The sequence below is a fragment of the Grampus griseus genome (genome assembly GCF_964374135.1).
Source record: "Grampus griseus genome assembly, chromosome: 15".
NCBI classification, from domain to species: Eukaryota; Metazoa; Chordata; class Mammalia; order Artiodactyla; family Delphinidae; genus Grampus; species Grampus griseus.
Window position 1 is genome coordinate 31,387,747 of NC_139009.1, and position 16,344 is coordinate 31,404,090.

The 16,344-nt window shown below is 40.3% G+C and overlaps 1 protein-coding gene across 3 annotated transcripts in view; it reads right to left on the reverse strand.

Moving 5' to 3' along the window:
* Positions 1–394: 394 nt before the first annotated feature.
* THUMPD2 (THUMP domain 2 tRNA and snRNA guanosine methyltransferase) overlaps positions 395–16,344 on the reverse strand; it is a gene marked incomplete at its 5' end in the record, with an annotated part of 45,666 nt that continues 29,716 nt past the window's right edge. For all 3 annotated transcript variants that reach the window (XM_082672493.1, XM_082672495.1, XM_082672494.1), the window contains 2 exons: positions 395–1,349; positions 7,744–7,852. In XM_082672493.1, the coding sequence (XP_082528619.1) occupies positions 1,025–1,349; positions 7,744–7,852 (434 nt within the window). In that variant the 3' untranslated portion in view covers positions 395–1,024. The remainder of the gene's footprint in view (positions 1,350–7,743; positions 7,853–16,344) is intronic.

Sequence of the window (16,344 nt, forward strand, 5' to 3'; positions counted from 1 at the left end):
CACTGATATGCTCCAAGGGCCTAGAACAGTGCCTTGGCAGATAGGAGGTTTGCAATAAATATTTACCGTATAAACATGTGATGGGCCCACGCTCCCAGGTAAAAATTCCACGTATCGCCTGTGCCACACTCGCCCCACACTGACCAGTGGACCTTGACACTGGGCCTAGGTTACATGCCACACCCTAGCTGGAAAACAGGTTTTTGCTTCTGTTTTGGAGAGGTGGGATTCACAAGGTGAGAGTTTTCCCCAGCGTGGACACGTTGTTCAGATGGTACCAAGGCAGCCACAAAGCTAAGTCACTATGTTGGGCTACTGAAAAAAACGAAATCATATTTTTCATCAATTTCCTGTTTCTTTAAGTAGTGAACACAAGGAATGCATTCAAATTAAATGACAGTGAGGTGACAATTTATTAATACTTTCACAAAAAATACGAAGTTTATCTTCCATCATGTGGGAGGATATTGGCTTAATTCGTATTATTATTCCCACTGATGTTTCACATAATGTGGGACATATAAAATGTACTGCAGATAAAAGTTATTTTCATTCCAACAGAGAAGAAAATGACAGGTGCAAAAAATCAAGTTTAATATCAAAAGAAAGTTGATATCAAAACATAAAAGTTTCTACATTTCAAAAAATGTGACAGTGAAAATATTACTAAACTTGTGATGAGTGAGATATACTTTATGCTGAGCCTCTGAAACTTCTGCTTTGAGGTTGAATCTTCTGCTCATAAATAGTGCAAGCAGAGCAGACCTTTTCATATTCCGACAGAAGGCGAAGTTTAAGAGTCCATTAGTTCAAATATCCATTAGTTGTTCTTTGTCAGAAACACTCTTTAGAGTGTAAAACAGAAGCTCTTATGAAGAACAGGTGTCCAGCAGCCACCGCCCTGTCTTAGGGGAGTCTGTTTACTTGGAAGCCTCTGGCACTGTCAAGATTCCAGAGACAACCATCTTCTACTCCGTACAGCTGACGTACAAGGACTTGAACGTGGCTCACAGTAGCAAGCCCGCTATTGCCCAGGGGAGTGCGACTTCTTATATTTGTATATGAGTGCATCTGTTTTTCCAAGGCTAACTCTGTAGCATTCCACTGGCACCAAAGAGCCGAATGGTGGCATTCTGTCCAAGCACTCCTGGTTACTGGCTGCAAATGAAGATGACGCTGGCTCTGATATGGCAGCTTTTTCTTCAGGATTCAAGCACTCTGTGCTTCCAGGTTTATCCGTGCGGCTGCCCTTGGAATTCAAAGGGACGCTGCTCTCTTCACAACTTGTAAGGCGCCTGTGGTGATCTTCGCTAAGCAACAACACGATGGTCCCGCCAACACGAAGCACTCTGTGACAAAAAAAAAAATGGTAATTGGTGGGAGGGAGTATTTCCCCCTTTGTAGACAACACACAGTCCCACTTTGTTTAAAATACTTGGTGTTTTTAATCTGAAATTTAATTTTATCTATTTAAATGCGCGGATTTTGATAATTAGGTGGTATCTTCCATAATGCATATTCATTATAGTAATTATGAAATCACCAGTACAAATCTGCTTTAATTATCTATTTTTACTCTATTTAAAAGGCAAGCCTCCAAGTAATGTGTAGTCACAGTTTAATAAATGATTTTGCACAAAGGAAAAGGCAAATGAAAGAATCCCGAGGAACTGGCGCATGGGAAAGGCAGCAGGCTGATGGCAGAAGAAAGTCACCAGGAAGGAGTGAGGACGTGAACAAAGAAAGGGCAAAAGGGAAGATCAGAAAAAGAGGGGAAGACCTTGAAATGTCAGCTTGTGGAGAAGGATTCATTTTCTCAATCATCTGACCAAAGTCTGTAGGGCACTTCTGTGGGAAAAGTGATGAAGGACATACTGTCCCCTGAGTTGCTAGAGAGAGGACTGACCAGTGGGAGAGAGGCAGGGGAAGAGTGAAAGAGTGAGGTGCTGTGGGAGCACCTCAGGTGGGGCCCACACCCAGCACTGAGAGTGGGGAAGATCCTCAGGGGATTCTCCCCAGGAGAATACCTGCAGCGGGTGTGAAGGACACGCAGGCGTGGGCCGGGCCGAGGGACAGGGCGGGACTAGAGCAAGGGGGGCGCTGGAGGCCGAGAAAGGAGCCAAGACAGGGAGCAGCGGAGAACAGGAGGCACTGGAAGTGCTTCAGCTCAAGGGCAGGTCAGAGGGGGCCGGGAGGAGGGGCAGGGCAAGAGCTCCGTTTGTGCTGTGCCGAGCTTGGGGGCCGACAGGCAGCTGGACGTCCAGCCTGCAGGTGATGAGAAAGGCCAGCGCTCGAGGTGGAGATTTCACAGTTTCCAGCGGTAAACGGCAGATGAAGCCATAATGGGGCACGAGATCACCTGCGGTGGCAGAACAGAGAGAGGAGAGACAAGGGGCCAAGGAACAGACTTAACATTCAAGGAAGGGGGAAGAGCCCATGAAACAGCCTGGGAGAAAGTCTGGACCACGGTGATGTCATGGGAGCCAGAAGAGTAGAGTTTCAAGAAAGGAATGAAGAGTCCCAACAGCGTCAAATGCTACGGGACTAACAAGCGACGCGGGGATGAGAAGTTATTAGTGACTTAGTCGAGGGCAGGAGCCAATGCTGGTCTGTCGGAGTCAATGGGGGGCGGGAAGGTGAGGAAGCAGGGACGGCGAGCGTAGACTTCTCTTTGGAGAAGCTTGGCTGCAGAGGTAAGGAAACCGGGCGGCAGCTAGAGGACCAAGACTTAACGGGAACCCCTCGCCACGCCCAGCAAAGACGTCAGGAGCTTAAGCAGCTTTCCCTTATCTAAACAGTCAGCCCGTCTAGACTAGTCCGCCTCCAAACGACATCACACTTCAGCCTACGCTCGTGCTTCTCCTGAACTAGCGCAACCCGACAGGCCTGGTTCCCATTCCTGTCGCCATCTCCCCACCTCCCCTTCCCAGTTTCCACACAGGACACAACTGCAAATCCCTGAGACCTCTCTCTCTTCCATTATACTTCAAAGACACTCTCAACTCCCACTTGCTTGCTTCCCTTTGCCCACTATGCTTTCCACACACCAACCTCCCTTCTCACATCAGGACGTCCAGCCCTGTTGTTTGTGTGGCACTGACACCCACTCCCTTGTCCCAGAGGTCAAACACCATCTCCTTGGAGAGGCCTTTCCTGAGCATCTATCCAAGGTAGCCACTGCTTCTCTCTCAGTCACTCTCTGGCAAAAATGTCCCTTTTAGTTTCCTTCATGGTATCAATCATGATCTGAAATTATCCTGTTGATTTATTCATGATCTGTCTTCCCACGCTGGAGTGCCAGCCCCACGTGGGCAGAGGCTCTGTCCTGTTCATAGCCAAAGCCCCAGTGCCTAGTACAGCGGGTGGATATGCAAGGCCACAAAAGTGTCCTGGGAAGGGATGGCTGGATCTGGAAAGAATGAGGAGATGAACAGGTTGAAGATAAGAATGAGAAGTGGGCAGAGAACGATCCTTGAGGAGGTAGGAACCAAAACCCAGGCTACTGGAAGAGGAGGGGGCGAGATGAGGACAGATGTGGCTGTACCAGGGGACAGAAACAAAAACCATACAAGTATCTCTAAACACACAGGAGAAAACATCATTAAGATAATAAATGAGATATAACTTTTTACCTACCACATTAACAAAAATAAAAAGACTACCATACTTAGGATGGCAAGATTTAGGAGAAAATGAGTACTCCCAAAGACAAAAACTGGTATAACTTTTTTGACAGTAGTTTAGCAATAATGTATGAAAAATATGGAATGTACATAACCTTTGACCCAGCAATCCCACTTCTAGGAAATTATTCTAAGATATAAAAGTAGAAGCAGAAGCAGTAATATAATAACAGTGACAATAATGGCAGTGACAGCTAATATTTATTGAGTACTTATTATGTGCCAGCCACTGTGCTAAATGCTTTGTATTATATATATCATTTAATCCTCAGAATTCAAGTATATTCTGTTAGCACAGCCATTTTGCAGATGAAGAAACTGAGGCACCGTGGTTTTAAGTAACTTGGTTATTACAGTAAGTTTGAAAAACTGGTGCAAAGATGTTCAGAGCGTTGTTCTTTATTAAAATGAAAAAGTGGGGGTCACCTAAATGCTCATCCCTATTATGTATACGGGCTACATAATGGTGTATCAGGTACATTATAACAACTGATCAGAAAGGAGATTCATGACATATATATATATATATATATATATATATATATATATTTTTTTTTTTTTGCGTTACGCGTGCCTCTCACTGTTGTGGCCTCTACCATTGCGGAGCACAGGCTCCGGACGCGCAGGCTCAGCGGCCATGACTCACGGGCCCAGCTGCTCTGTGGCATGTGGGATCTTCCCGGACCGGGACACGAACCCGTGTCCCCTGCATCAGCAGGTGGACTCTCAACCACTGCGCCACCAGAGAAGCTCTCATGACATATTTTTTGAGTGGAAAAAAAAAAAGGTTATACAGTGCAGTAAATTAAGGATGATCCTATTTATGTATGGCTAGAATTGAAAACATGTTATCTATTTGTGTGTATGTCCATGGAATAATGTCTAGCAGGACATTCACCAATTAATTTACTATAAATTTTTTCACATAATGGAGAAAATAAGAAAGTAAAAATCACCTGAAATCCTGCCACTCAGAGATGAACATTTTTGATAAATGTTCTTCTAGGCAACTTTCCATGATCATATACACATAATTTCTTACTAAGAAAGCTATTCAGAAATTATAAAGCAACATTTCCCAAATTGTATTCCTCTGAACGCTAGTGTAGTATGAGAGATTATTTCTTGCTAAAAAAAAAAACCCAAGACTTATGTGGTCAATAAGTTGGGGGAAACTCTGCATCAAACAACACAAAAGAGATTTCTCTTTTGCGTGTGAACCTGCAAGACTAGGGGTAGGTGATACAAATACCCAAATTATTTGAACTTGGAAGGCATTAGGCCTTAACCTTCTACCACTAATCTCTGTTCCAAGCAGTCTGGTATATTCATTTTTTTTTAATGAGGTTTTTTTTTTTTTTAACATTAATTAATTAGTTTATTGTCTGTGTTGGGTCTTCGTTGCTGCGCGCCGGCTTTCTCTAACTGGCGAGCGGGGGCTACTCTTCGTTGTGGTGCGAGGGCTTCTCATTGCGGTGGCTTCTTGTTGGGAGCATGGGCTCTAGGCGCGTGGGCTTCAGTAGTTGTGGTGGGCTCTAGAGCGCAGGCTCAGTAGTTGTGGCACACAGGCTTAGCTGCTCCGTGGCATGTGGGATCTTCCCGGACCAGGGCTTAAACCTGTGTCCCCTGCATTGGCAGGGGGATTCTCAACCGCTGCGCCGCCAGGGAAGTCCTACTCACTGTTTTTTGAACACGCTTTTTGCTTCACTATTTACTCAAGAAATACTTGTTGAATATCTGTATGTATAAAACATGGTGCGGTCTCCTTTTTTATTCTTTGCAAATTTCTAAATTTCATTGAAATCAGGTTTCTTCCATGAATCCACCTCAAGTCTTTTGGGGATGTAGTGACTTCTTCCTTGAAGCTTAGCAAATTTAATTTCTAATTTTGCTCATCTGTTTTACATGGCTGTATTTGAGAGGAAAGCACAAATATTATACTTCTCTGAAGCACTTTACACACGTGAAATTGTTATTGCTGAAATAAATTGAAGGAGGAAATAATTGACCAGCGCAATTATCTGTCTGGGAATTTAAAATTCTGATTGCATGTTCTTTCCTGAAGAATCCAGTGCTGTTTGACATTCAGGGCCAACTATTTCCATTGCCTATTGTAAACAGGTTTACTGACCTCTTGTATTTTTTCTTATTTTTACTAACACAATTCCCCCTCCATTCCCTTCCATTTTCTATCTAGAGTCTTAAACTATTGGTAAACCACTGGGAAAAAATGGTATGTGTACTTATATATATTATATACATCCCCATCTACTTTCCCAAAGCACTGGAAGTGGTTTACACTAAAAAAGAGCTAACAGCCCTTCTAGGTGCCTAGCACTGTTCTAAGAGCTTTAAATCCACTGACTCCTCAGGACAATACTACGAAGTAGGTATTATTATTTAAAGATTAGGCGCAGGGTGGTTAAGCAACGTGCCTGTGACAGGAGATCTATTGAGTAATAGGGCCAAGATTACAGCCCAGGTATTCCGGCTTCAAAGCCCGTGATCTTCACCACTACATTACACTACACGGCCTGTATAAAACCTCAAGCCAGAAAAGTCAAAGGCCAAACGATAAAGGCTGAGGGCAGGTGGCAAGGAAGCTTGGTCACAGGAGCCGGGAAAGTTCCTTATGTACAAATACATAAACTTTGAACTGACTCTATGGAGGCACCTGAATTATGTGGGAAATCTTGAATGTCTTCCTGACTCTCAGGTAAAGATTTAAATTTCCTGAAACAATGTGAGGGCAGTCATATCTATCACTGCCTCATTTTCAGTTACCTAGAACAAAAACCAAAACTGGTGTAGAGAAGGTGAGGCTGGTCTAATTTTACTAAAGCTGAAAAGACTGTCTACTCCAAACACTGCCCTCCACTGACTTGTAGAAATGTTTAAAATACACAGCACTAGATCGTCAGGTAGGCTAAGCCACCATCTCTGGTGCAAAGTTCAGGTTAACTGTAAATTTCCATATTAAGTGTAACATGCTCCCAGAGTAGTATCTCACAACGAGCTGGCTTCATAGTATACCTGGTGAGTTACCTCGCCAGCAAAGGCTGTGCTTATTAACCCTGGTGGCACAACAGAATCACCTGGGGGGCCATTAAGAAATACCAACGCCCAGATTCTACCCTGGACCAGTTAAGTTAGCCTCGGTGGGGAGGAGTGGAGGATGGGCATCAGTATTTTTCAGAAGCTCCTGAAATGATGTTAAAATGAAGTCAGAGTTACAAAATCTCGAGGGGAATGTGCTGTCAGGCACATATAAGGGGATATAGGAGCTCAGGAAATGTCTGAATCACAGGTGCTGAGATCCCAGGTGCTGTCATGAGTTAGGTAACTGCGTAACAGGGTTACATACAGGCTCGTGACCGTGTATGTTATCCTGCACCATCAAATGCTCAGTGGAGACAATTTAATATGAACTGACTCCTTATCCATGTCCTTTCTTTCCTCTGTGAAAGGTTCTCCCTTTTATCAACTGAAATGATCAGGAAAATACATATTCAGGCCTCACTGTTTGAACCTCTCTAAGAAATACTTTCCCTGAGGTTGACCTGAGAATCACTACATGAATAGCACCTTTGCATTTTCATTTAACAATCAACAATGAAAGTGTCCATTCTATGTGACTGAATGTTCTGTATGTAAATTCTGTTCTGCTCCTTAGTAGCTCTGTGATCTTGAGAAAGATCATCTTTCTGGGTCCCAGGTTCTCTCCAGTAAAGTGTGGGGGATTAACACAAAGGAGGTAGGGTTTTGGGGAGAATTAGAAGTAAATACGTAAATTAACTAGCTCAGAAACTGAAATATGTCATTGTTTTACATATTCAAATTTCAGGCAGTAATGAAAAATTAATATCTTTTCCTGAATAAACTTATAGTATGATGATATAGAATAACTATTTCAATTATAAACTTCTGATTTGAAAACTTAGAAAATTAAGCTATAAAAATTGGGAAATTACTAAAATGCAATCAAATCTTAAGAGCTACGATACATTCTGGTTAAATGCCCAATAGCTCAAAAATTGTGGAAATAAATTCAACAGCTCACCTTTCCATTTCTTGTATAATGTGTTTGATGTCTTTTCCTAACTTAAACTTTTTCCCAAATGGAATATCGGAAATAATAGTATCGACACTTTCTGAAGGCAGTGGTAATTCTGAAACACAAAAATGAGAGAATCTGATGACAGTAAGTTCAAACATCTGCAACCTAAGTATGAGAAAACTGAAGTACACTGGATTATTTTTGCATATTAAATAAAATTTAGGGTTGCTAATACTGTTTCTAAGGAATTACAAGATCCTGAAAGGCTTTCATAATCACCAAAGATATATGGCATAGTTGTTGTATTCCGTTCTTTGAAAAGTGTTTTTTTTATATTGGTATAATAAAATATGACATAAGCAGAATTTTAAATTAACCAGAAAATTCAACTCTTTAAACATATTACATGAATAGATAATTACTAGATCCAAGAAGAAATATATTAGGATGTCTAGAAAGACCTTTTACAAAATTACGTCCTATAACTTTCATTTTTCTTTTCATGATCATATATAAAATTTTGCATGATCTATTTGTTTTTAAGAGAGGTGGCCCATAGCTTTCATTGTGGTTTTAAAGGAGACCCAAAGGGTTAAGAACATCTACTTAAGTCCTAAGACTAGAGAAAAGGCCAAACAATCAATAATCAACAAAATGAATATCATCTCTAAAACAAAATACAGTGTTTGATTATCAAATCTAAATTTCCTTCTCAACTTTACATCTTATTCTCAGAAATCAGATTACCATAAGGTAATCTTACCTACACCCAATCTTAACTTCCACATTTTCTGAGTAAACTTTTCACTTTCCAATTATTTTACTTCCACCACCATCTAAACTAAGTTAGATAACCATTTTTATTTTGGAAAGCATCTAATTCTATAGAAGCGCAATAGAATTTAAATAGTCTTTACTATCTGAATACAATACAAATTTTTGTTGGCGGGAGATTTAAAAACAAAATAAAAAATCCTGTTATCTGGGAGAGTCTAATGAACACTTGCTTATCTTTCCTAGTTCTGACCTTACCTGAGATTAGTAGAAGAGCAGGCTGTTAGAAAACAAGTCACGGGATAATATTCTGTTCGGACTAGGCAGGAAATCTTTTCTCCATGTCACGTTTTGACTTCATGCCTTTGGTTTTAGGTTACTGATATGGGACACATCCATTTGAACACTGTTAACTATACTTTTTGTGAAACTACTGAAGACAATGTACAGACATGGTTATCAAACGTTTCTACACGAGGAACCAGGCAGTAACTTACTCCTGAGATTGAGCCCAAGTCTTTTGTCTACTTAAACACGCACATACATGAGTTGCCCATCTTCAGATTTGGTAACATTTTTTCCCCTTCTGGTTGGTGTCTATTTTTATTTGCAACTTTTCTACTCTGTACCATATAATTTGCCGAACTGCTTTAAATCATTTTAGAAGCTGAAGGAATAAACTTCGAGATAGAAGAGAGTAACTTTTTACAAAGTTCTAGAACTGAGTGGTGTTATCTTCCAATAGAACATAAAATAATCTGAACTTCCGTTGATGTGGCTTTTGTTGTGTAGCCTCTGGCGTCAGACAGCTTGCATTTGGCTCTGCCACTTACTAGCTATGCGACTTTGGGAAATTATTGCTTCAGTTTTCTCATCTGTAAAATGGGATAAGACTACCCATCTCAGAAGTTAACAAGCGAGGAACTCACGGAAAGTACGTAAAACAGTGCCTGGCATGTAAAGAGCACTCAGTAACTGTCAGCTATTGTCATTACTTACAATGTCCTCTCTGAGGTGTATAAGGAGATGACAGCCAGGTGGAGACCAGTGGGTCAGAATCCTTCAGGGAAGCTCTGCAGAACTTCGCAAGTCCTTGTCACCGCGCCTCAAAGGCCTGGGGGGGCAACTACTTCCAGATGGGCCTCTTTCCAACTCACCTTCCCTTTAGCAGTGGGTCTCAAAGTGTGTCCCTAGAGAAGCAGCATCAGTATCACCTGGGAACTACAAATGCAAACTCTCGGGGCCCCCAGCCAAACCTATTTAGTGCATATCAGAATCGACTGAAGGGCTTTGGTGGAACACAGACTGTGGGCCCCGCCTCCAGAGTTTCTGATGCAGAAACTCCGAAAGTCACGAGCAGTTGACCCGTAAGATTAAACACGCAGTAAAATCTTTTAAATTATTAAATGTTTAAACTGCCTGTGAACAAAGAGTTTGTAATTAAGGAGATAAAATTCTGAAATAGAAACAGAACTCAAAACAAGTAAAAAAACATCTCTTTTTTACATCTCTGCAGGATGATTCAAGAACATGAGAAAAAATTTAAAAGACTGGTATGTCTTGAACAAAAACTGTCCTATTTACTCCCTCCTTCTGGGAGAAAAATGAGTAAGAACTGCTTAAAACCAGGATTATGGCCCTAAGATGTTTTATTCCAAAAGGTTTTAAGAGCCTTTAAGATATCTTTCTTTGTGTCTACTTAGACAAGAGACAAGGTAAATTGAGCACTTTTATAAAATTGGGCACGCCCTTTTTCTATTTTCTTTAATTGTACTTCTGTTTGTTATTCTTTCCATCGTCCAGGTTTATAACAATGGCATTCTGTCCTGTAATTCTCAGGTGTTCAAAATTAGTTGTATATTTGATCCAATCCTCATGACCATTTTACCTTGGCTTTCTCTACTCCTCAGTTGGTTCATCTCTTAAATATCTGGATTTTATTAATTTTTTTCCCCCCTCAAAAGTGCTTATTAGTGAAATGTTGCCTGAACCTTTTTATATTTGAAAATATCTCTATACTAAAATGACATCTTGGTTGGGCGCGATATTTCTGGGTCCCACTTTGCCTCAGTAACCTTGTAGGTAGCCACTATTCCACTGGCTATTGCTCTACCATTTTGTTTCTTTCCATCACGGCCAGATTTTGAAGTTTATTGCATTAGATTATGCGCTTTCCTTATTTGGTTGCTGCTGGTGAAATTTTTCCCTTTTATTTATACTATTCTTTTTCTGATTTCATTAAATACAAGAGAATACAAATACTTCAATGAAGCTGAAGTTTCAATCTGTCTTCTTAATCCATAATGAGTCTTGAATATGCAAAATGTAGTTTGGCATCTGGATCTGGTCACCATTTAATTTATAGTCCAAACAGAAATCTTTATTTATTTATTGAAGTGTAGTTGATTGAATGATTCAGGTATACAGCACAGTGATTCAGTTTTTATATATGTATAAATATATATATAAAAGAATATATATATGTATTCTCTTCCAGATTCTCTTCCATTATAGCAAACAGAAACATTTTTGAGAACAAAGAGGTTAGAAATAAAATTATATACTTTTTGAGATATTTGTTGTCTAACAAATTGGTTTATTATTATGGTGAACCTAAAAAATAACATATCTGGCATAGTGAAGTTTTTTTAAAATAATATTTTATTGTAGTTGATTTACAATGTTGTGTTAGTGAAGTTTTTTTTTTGCAGTACGTGGGCCTCTCACTGTTGTGGCCGCTCCCGTTGCGGAGCACAGGCTCCGGATGCGCAGGCTCAGTGGCCACGGCTCACAGGCCTAGCCGCTCCGCGGCATGTGGGATCTTCCCGGACCGGGGTACGAACCTGTTTCCCCTGCCTCGGCAGGTGGACTCTCAACCACTGCGCCACCAGGAAAGCCCTGAAGTTTTTTTTTTAAATAAAAACTTAAAATATTATTTAACATTAAAAATAAGTGAAATACTTATTTATGGTCTGTACTCACATGCTGAGCAGTTTCTTGGATGCATCAGCTCTAATACCATGTCATCACTGGCATTTTTCAGAAGAAGGTAGTATTTTTGTTTGTTTGTTTGTTTTGTTTTTGCGGTACGCGGGCCTCTCACTGTTGTGGCCTCTCCCGTTGCGGAGCACAGGCTCCGGACGCGCAGGCTCAGCAGCCATGGCTCACGTGCTCAGCCGCTCCGCGGCACGTGGGATCCTCCCGGACCGGGGCACGAACCCGCGTCCCCTGCATTGGCAGGCGGACTCCCAACCACTGCGCCACCAGGGAAGCCCGGTTTTTTTTTTTTTAAATATGGACTTCTAAAATTTTTCGTACAGTTGCTTGCAACATTCTTCAAAGTTTCATTTTTACGGTTGATAGTACGGTAGAGCTCAGAGTAAATTCTGCTATATGGAGGAGACTCTCAATTCTATTTTTTTTCATAGGGAAAGTGTAAATATCTCAGCCCTCTGGTTCACAGTCTCTCCATTCAGAGTGCCTTTGACAAATATTTTCACAACACAAAACGCAATTAAGTTGTCTCTATCATTCTTTTAATTGTTATGCCAAATTTAGAGGCTATAAAATCCAAGCCTTCTCAATTTCATTCCATTCCATTCTAGAATATACATTTATCCAATTAAAATAAGGAAGCCATTAGAAGATTCTTCCTATAATATACCCAAGGTGTATTTACAAATTTCAGAATAAATACTGTGCATAATTGAGCTCTCACTGTTTTAATTTGTTCATTTCTTCCTTGGTGATTGTAGGGATAGATTTTAATGTCCAGTTGCCAGTTTTGTTTTTAATAACTGCGATTCATCAAAACTTTCAGAAACTTAAGGTTTTTGGCACTCCATTTGTTGAGTTCTTTGATTACAGATTTCCAATGAATTTTGAAAAAAATGCAACTGCAATTAGGCAACTTGTTTATTTTAAAAAGTTTATAGCACAATTATAAGATACCCTGGCTGATTTACAAAGTAATTCTTCAAAGGCTTCAACATTTTTTAAAACATTTAAGTATAGTTGACTTACAATATTGTGCCAATCTCACTGTACAGCAAAGTAACTCAGTTATACACATATATACATTCTTTTTTATGTTCTTTTCCATTATGGTTTATCCCAGGAGATTGGATATAGTTCCTCGTGCTATACAGTAGGACCTTGTTGTTTATCCATTCTAAATGTAATAGTTTGCATCTACCAACCCCAAACTCCCAGTCCATCCCACTCCCTCCCCCCTCCCCCCTCCCCCTTGGCAACCACAAGTCTGATCTCTATGTCTGTGAGTCTGTTTTGTAGATAGGTTCATTTGTGCCACATTTTAGATTCCACATATAAGTGATATCATATGGTATTTGTCTTTTTTAAAAAAATAAATTTATTTTACTTTTGGCTGCATTAGGTCTTTGTTGCTGAGCGTGGGCTTTCTCTAATTGCAGCAAGTGAGGGCTACTCTTCGTTGTGGTGCGTGGGCTTCTCATTGTGGTGGCTTCTCTTGTTGCGGAGCACAGGCTCTAGGTGCGCGGGCTTCAGTAGTTGTGGCCTGGGGGCTCTAGAGCGCAGGCTCAGTAGTTGTGGTGCACAGGCTTAGTTGCTCCATGGCATGTGGGATCTTCCTGGACCAGGGCTTGAACCCTTGTCCCCTGCACTGGCGGGCGGATTCTTAACCAGTGCCCCACCAGGGAAGTCCCTGTCTTTCTCTTTCTGACTTACTTTACTTAGTATGGTAATCTCTAGTTGCATCCATGTTGATGCAGATGGCATTATTTCATTCTTTTCTTACGGCTGAGTAATATTCCATTGTATATACATGTACCACGTCTTTAGCCGTTCATCTGTCGTTGGACATTTAGGTTGTCTTCATGTTTTGGCTATTATGAATAGTGCTATGAACACAGGGGTGCATGTATCTCTTTGAATTATTCTTTTGTCCAAGTATATGTCCAGGAGTGGGATTGCTGGATCACATGGTAATTCTATTTTTAGTTTTCTGAGGACCCTCCATACTGTTATCCATGGTTGCTGCATCAACTTACATTCCCACCAACAGTGTAGGAGGGTTCCCTTTTCTCCACATCTTCTCCAGCACTTGCTGTTTGCAGACTTTTTTTTTTTTTTTTTTGCAGTACGTGGTCCTCTCACTGTTGTGGCCTCTCCCGTTGCGGAGCACAGGCTCCAGACGCGCAGGCTCAGCGGCCATGGCTCACGGGCTCAGCTGCTCCGTGGCATGTGGGATCTTTCCGGACCGGGGCACGAACCTGTGTCCCCTGCATCGGCACACGGACTCTCAACCACTGCGCCACCAGAGAAGCCCTGCAGACTTTTTAATGATGGCCACTCTGACCAGTGTGGCGTGGTACCTCATTGTAGTTTTGATTTGCATTTCTGTAATAATTAGTGACGTTGGGCACCTTTTCATGTGCCTACTGGCCATCTGTATGTCTTCTCTGGAGAAATGTCTATTAAGGTCTTCTGCCCACTTTTTTGATTGGGTTGTTTTTTTGTTGTTGAGTTGTATGAGCTGTTTGTATATTTTGGAGATTTAGCCCTTGTCAGATGCATCATCTGCAAATATCTTCTCCCATTCCGTAGGTTGTCTTTTTGTCTTTTTTTTTTTTTTATGGTTTCCTTTGCTGTTCAAAAACGTGTAAGTTTGATTAGGTTCCATTTGTTATTGTTTTTATTTCTATTGCCTTGGGAGACTGACCTAAGAAAACATTGGTACAATTTATGTCAGGGAATGCTTTGCCTATGCTGTCTTCTAGGAATTTTATAGTGTCGTGTCTTATGTTTAAGTCTTTAAGCCATTTTGAGTTTATTTTTGTGCATGCTCTGAGGATGTGTTTTAACTTTATTGATTTACATGCAGCTGTCGAACTTTCCCAACACCACTTGCTGAAGAGACTGTCTTTTTCCCATTTTATATTCTTGAAAGGCTTAAACATTTTTAAACCTACCTAATGATGGGCAAGCAAATAAAGCGTGTACGGTCATGCTGAATTACTTTTTTTGCATTCAACCATCTTTATCACAGCCTGCAGTTCAGTTACTCTGCGTAAATTAAAATTTTTTTTTTAAAGTCTGTTATTTTGATAACTTAAGTTTCTATTTCAATTCAGAACATCACAGCTTGTTTGGAGGTAATTATGAATTATGTAGGTACCATGTCAAATTCCAAGTACATTTCTGCTTCACAGGTTACTTTATTTAATAAGAACATTAATTTTCACCATGATGCTGTGGTCCACCAAATAATGCATAAACAGACACACATGCAGTGCTGAGCTGAATTTACAGCAGCATTCAAAATAAGGAAAGATGTCTCATCTCTGACAGAAAAAACTTCCTAAATTTCCAAGAATTGGGGGGAAAAGAAAGCTAAACCACTACTGGAATTGACTTAGCTGATCTTTTTGAAGCATCTGATAACACGGATACAAAGATGGCAACATTTACCTTTCTGCAGAGGTCTTCTGCTAATGGAGCCAACATAGTAATAGCTATAGCTTCATTTTATTTATGTACATAAGGAAATTTGGAATTGAAAATGAGCAAAATTAATTTAGAAGAGTGGTCACTTGATCTAAATGAAAAGTCATGCTTCACAGAGTGACATTTAAATGCAGTTCTTTCAGCTGCATGTGATAAATACTTAATTGTGGCTCAGTCTCCTTAAAATAATGACTAAGTTTTGAAGTAAATGCTAGATGCTTCTATGAACAGATTTGTTTCATTGGATTAGTGCTATCATCATGGCCCTCACAGTGGATGATAAATGGTAATAAACATTTTACTCAAGTTATCTGTTCATCAACAGCTTTCTTGAGAAATATAAACTTTTTCATTAAATATGCACTTTTAAAACCTAACTGCTGCTGAAAGAGTTTGTTACAGAATAGTAGCATTACCAAATAATAAAAAGGGATTTACACCATATGATAAACCATAAAGCCATTGTAGCAAAAACACTCAAACTCTATGGTGAGCTTCTTACCCCCTATTTCCCACACATATTTCACACACACCTAACCCATCACTTCCTACACTTCCCCCTGACTCCCCAAATGCCAGGGCATCCTGGCAGCTTCATGAATCTTGCAGGATATGGTGTGAGTCACAACACACCTGACTAGAACACCGAGGGCCAGGTGAGCAGGGGCAGGACTGGTATTAGAGGAAAACTCACACTAATAAGAAACAAAATGCAACCACCACATTATGTGGAGCTTACGGGTGTAGAAAAAAGCATATGCCTGATATCTACAAGTGTAGAGACGAAGGCAGAGATGTGACTGAGAACAAAGCACGGTTATTACCAATAATCTTATTATACACTCGTTCACTGAATGTGACAGGCTACAGAATGTCTAGTTAGAAGGAGTGAAAACATTCCCCTTTTTTCACCTGCCTATGATTTTGTCATTTTAGTTAATCATTCGTGTGTTTCTTTTGCTCAAATCTGTATATATATTATACGAGAATGTAAGTATTTCTGTAGATTTAAAAAAAGCCTAATCAGTGACTAATTATTTCCTAAGACAGCCTGCAACATAATATTCATTTGGTTCCAAATTTTCATGATGATGAAAACTTACGAATAAACACGTGCAAAAATTCTGCATGTTAAAGGATTATCTCATCTTATATTAGTAGAGGGTTATAAGATAAAGTGAATGTTACTAAAAAAGTAGAAAAAAATAAGGCCATTAATGCACACAAAGAATAAAGACAGTGATTCTGCAAAAGCACAAATCACGGTAGGAGTTTCATTGAATACTAATGTTCCTAGATGTATCCATGCTTACAGAAGTCTTTAATTCATGCTGTGTTTCAGAC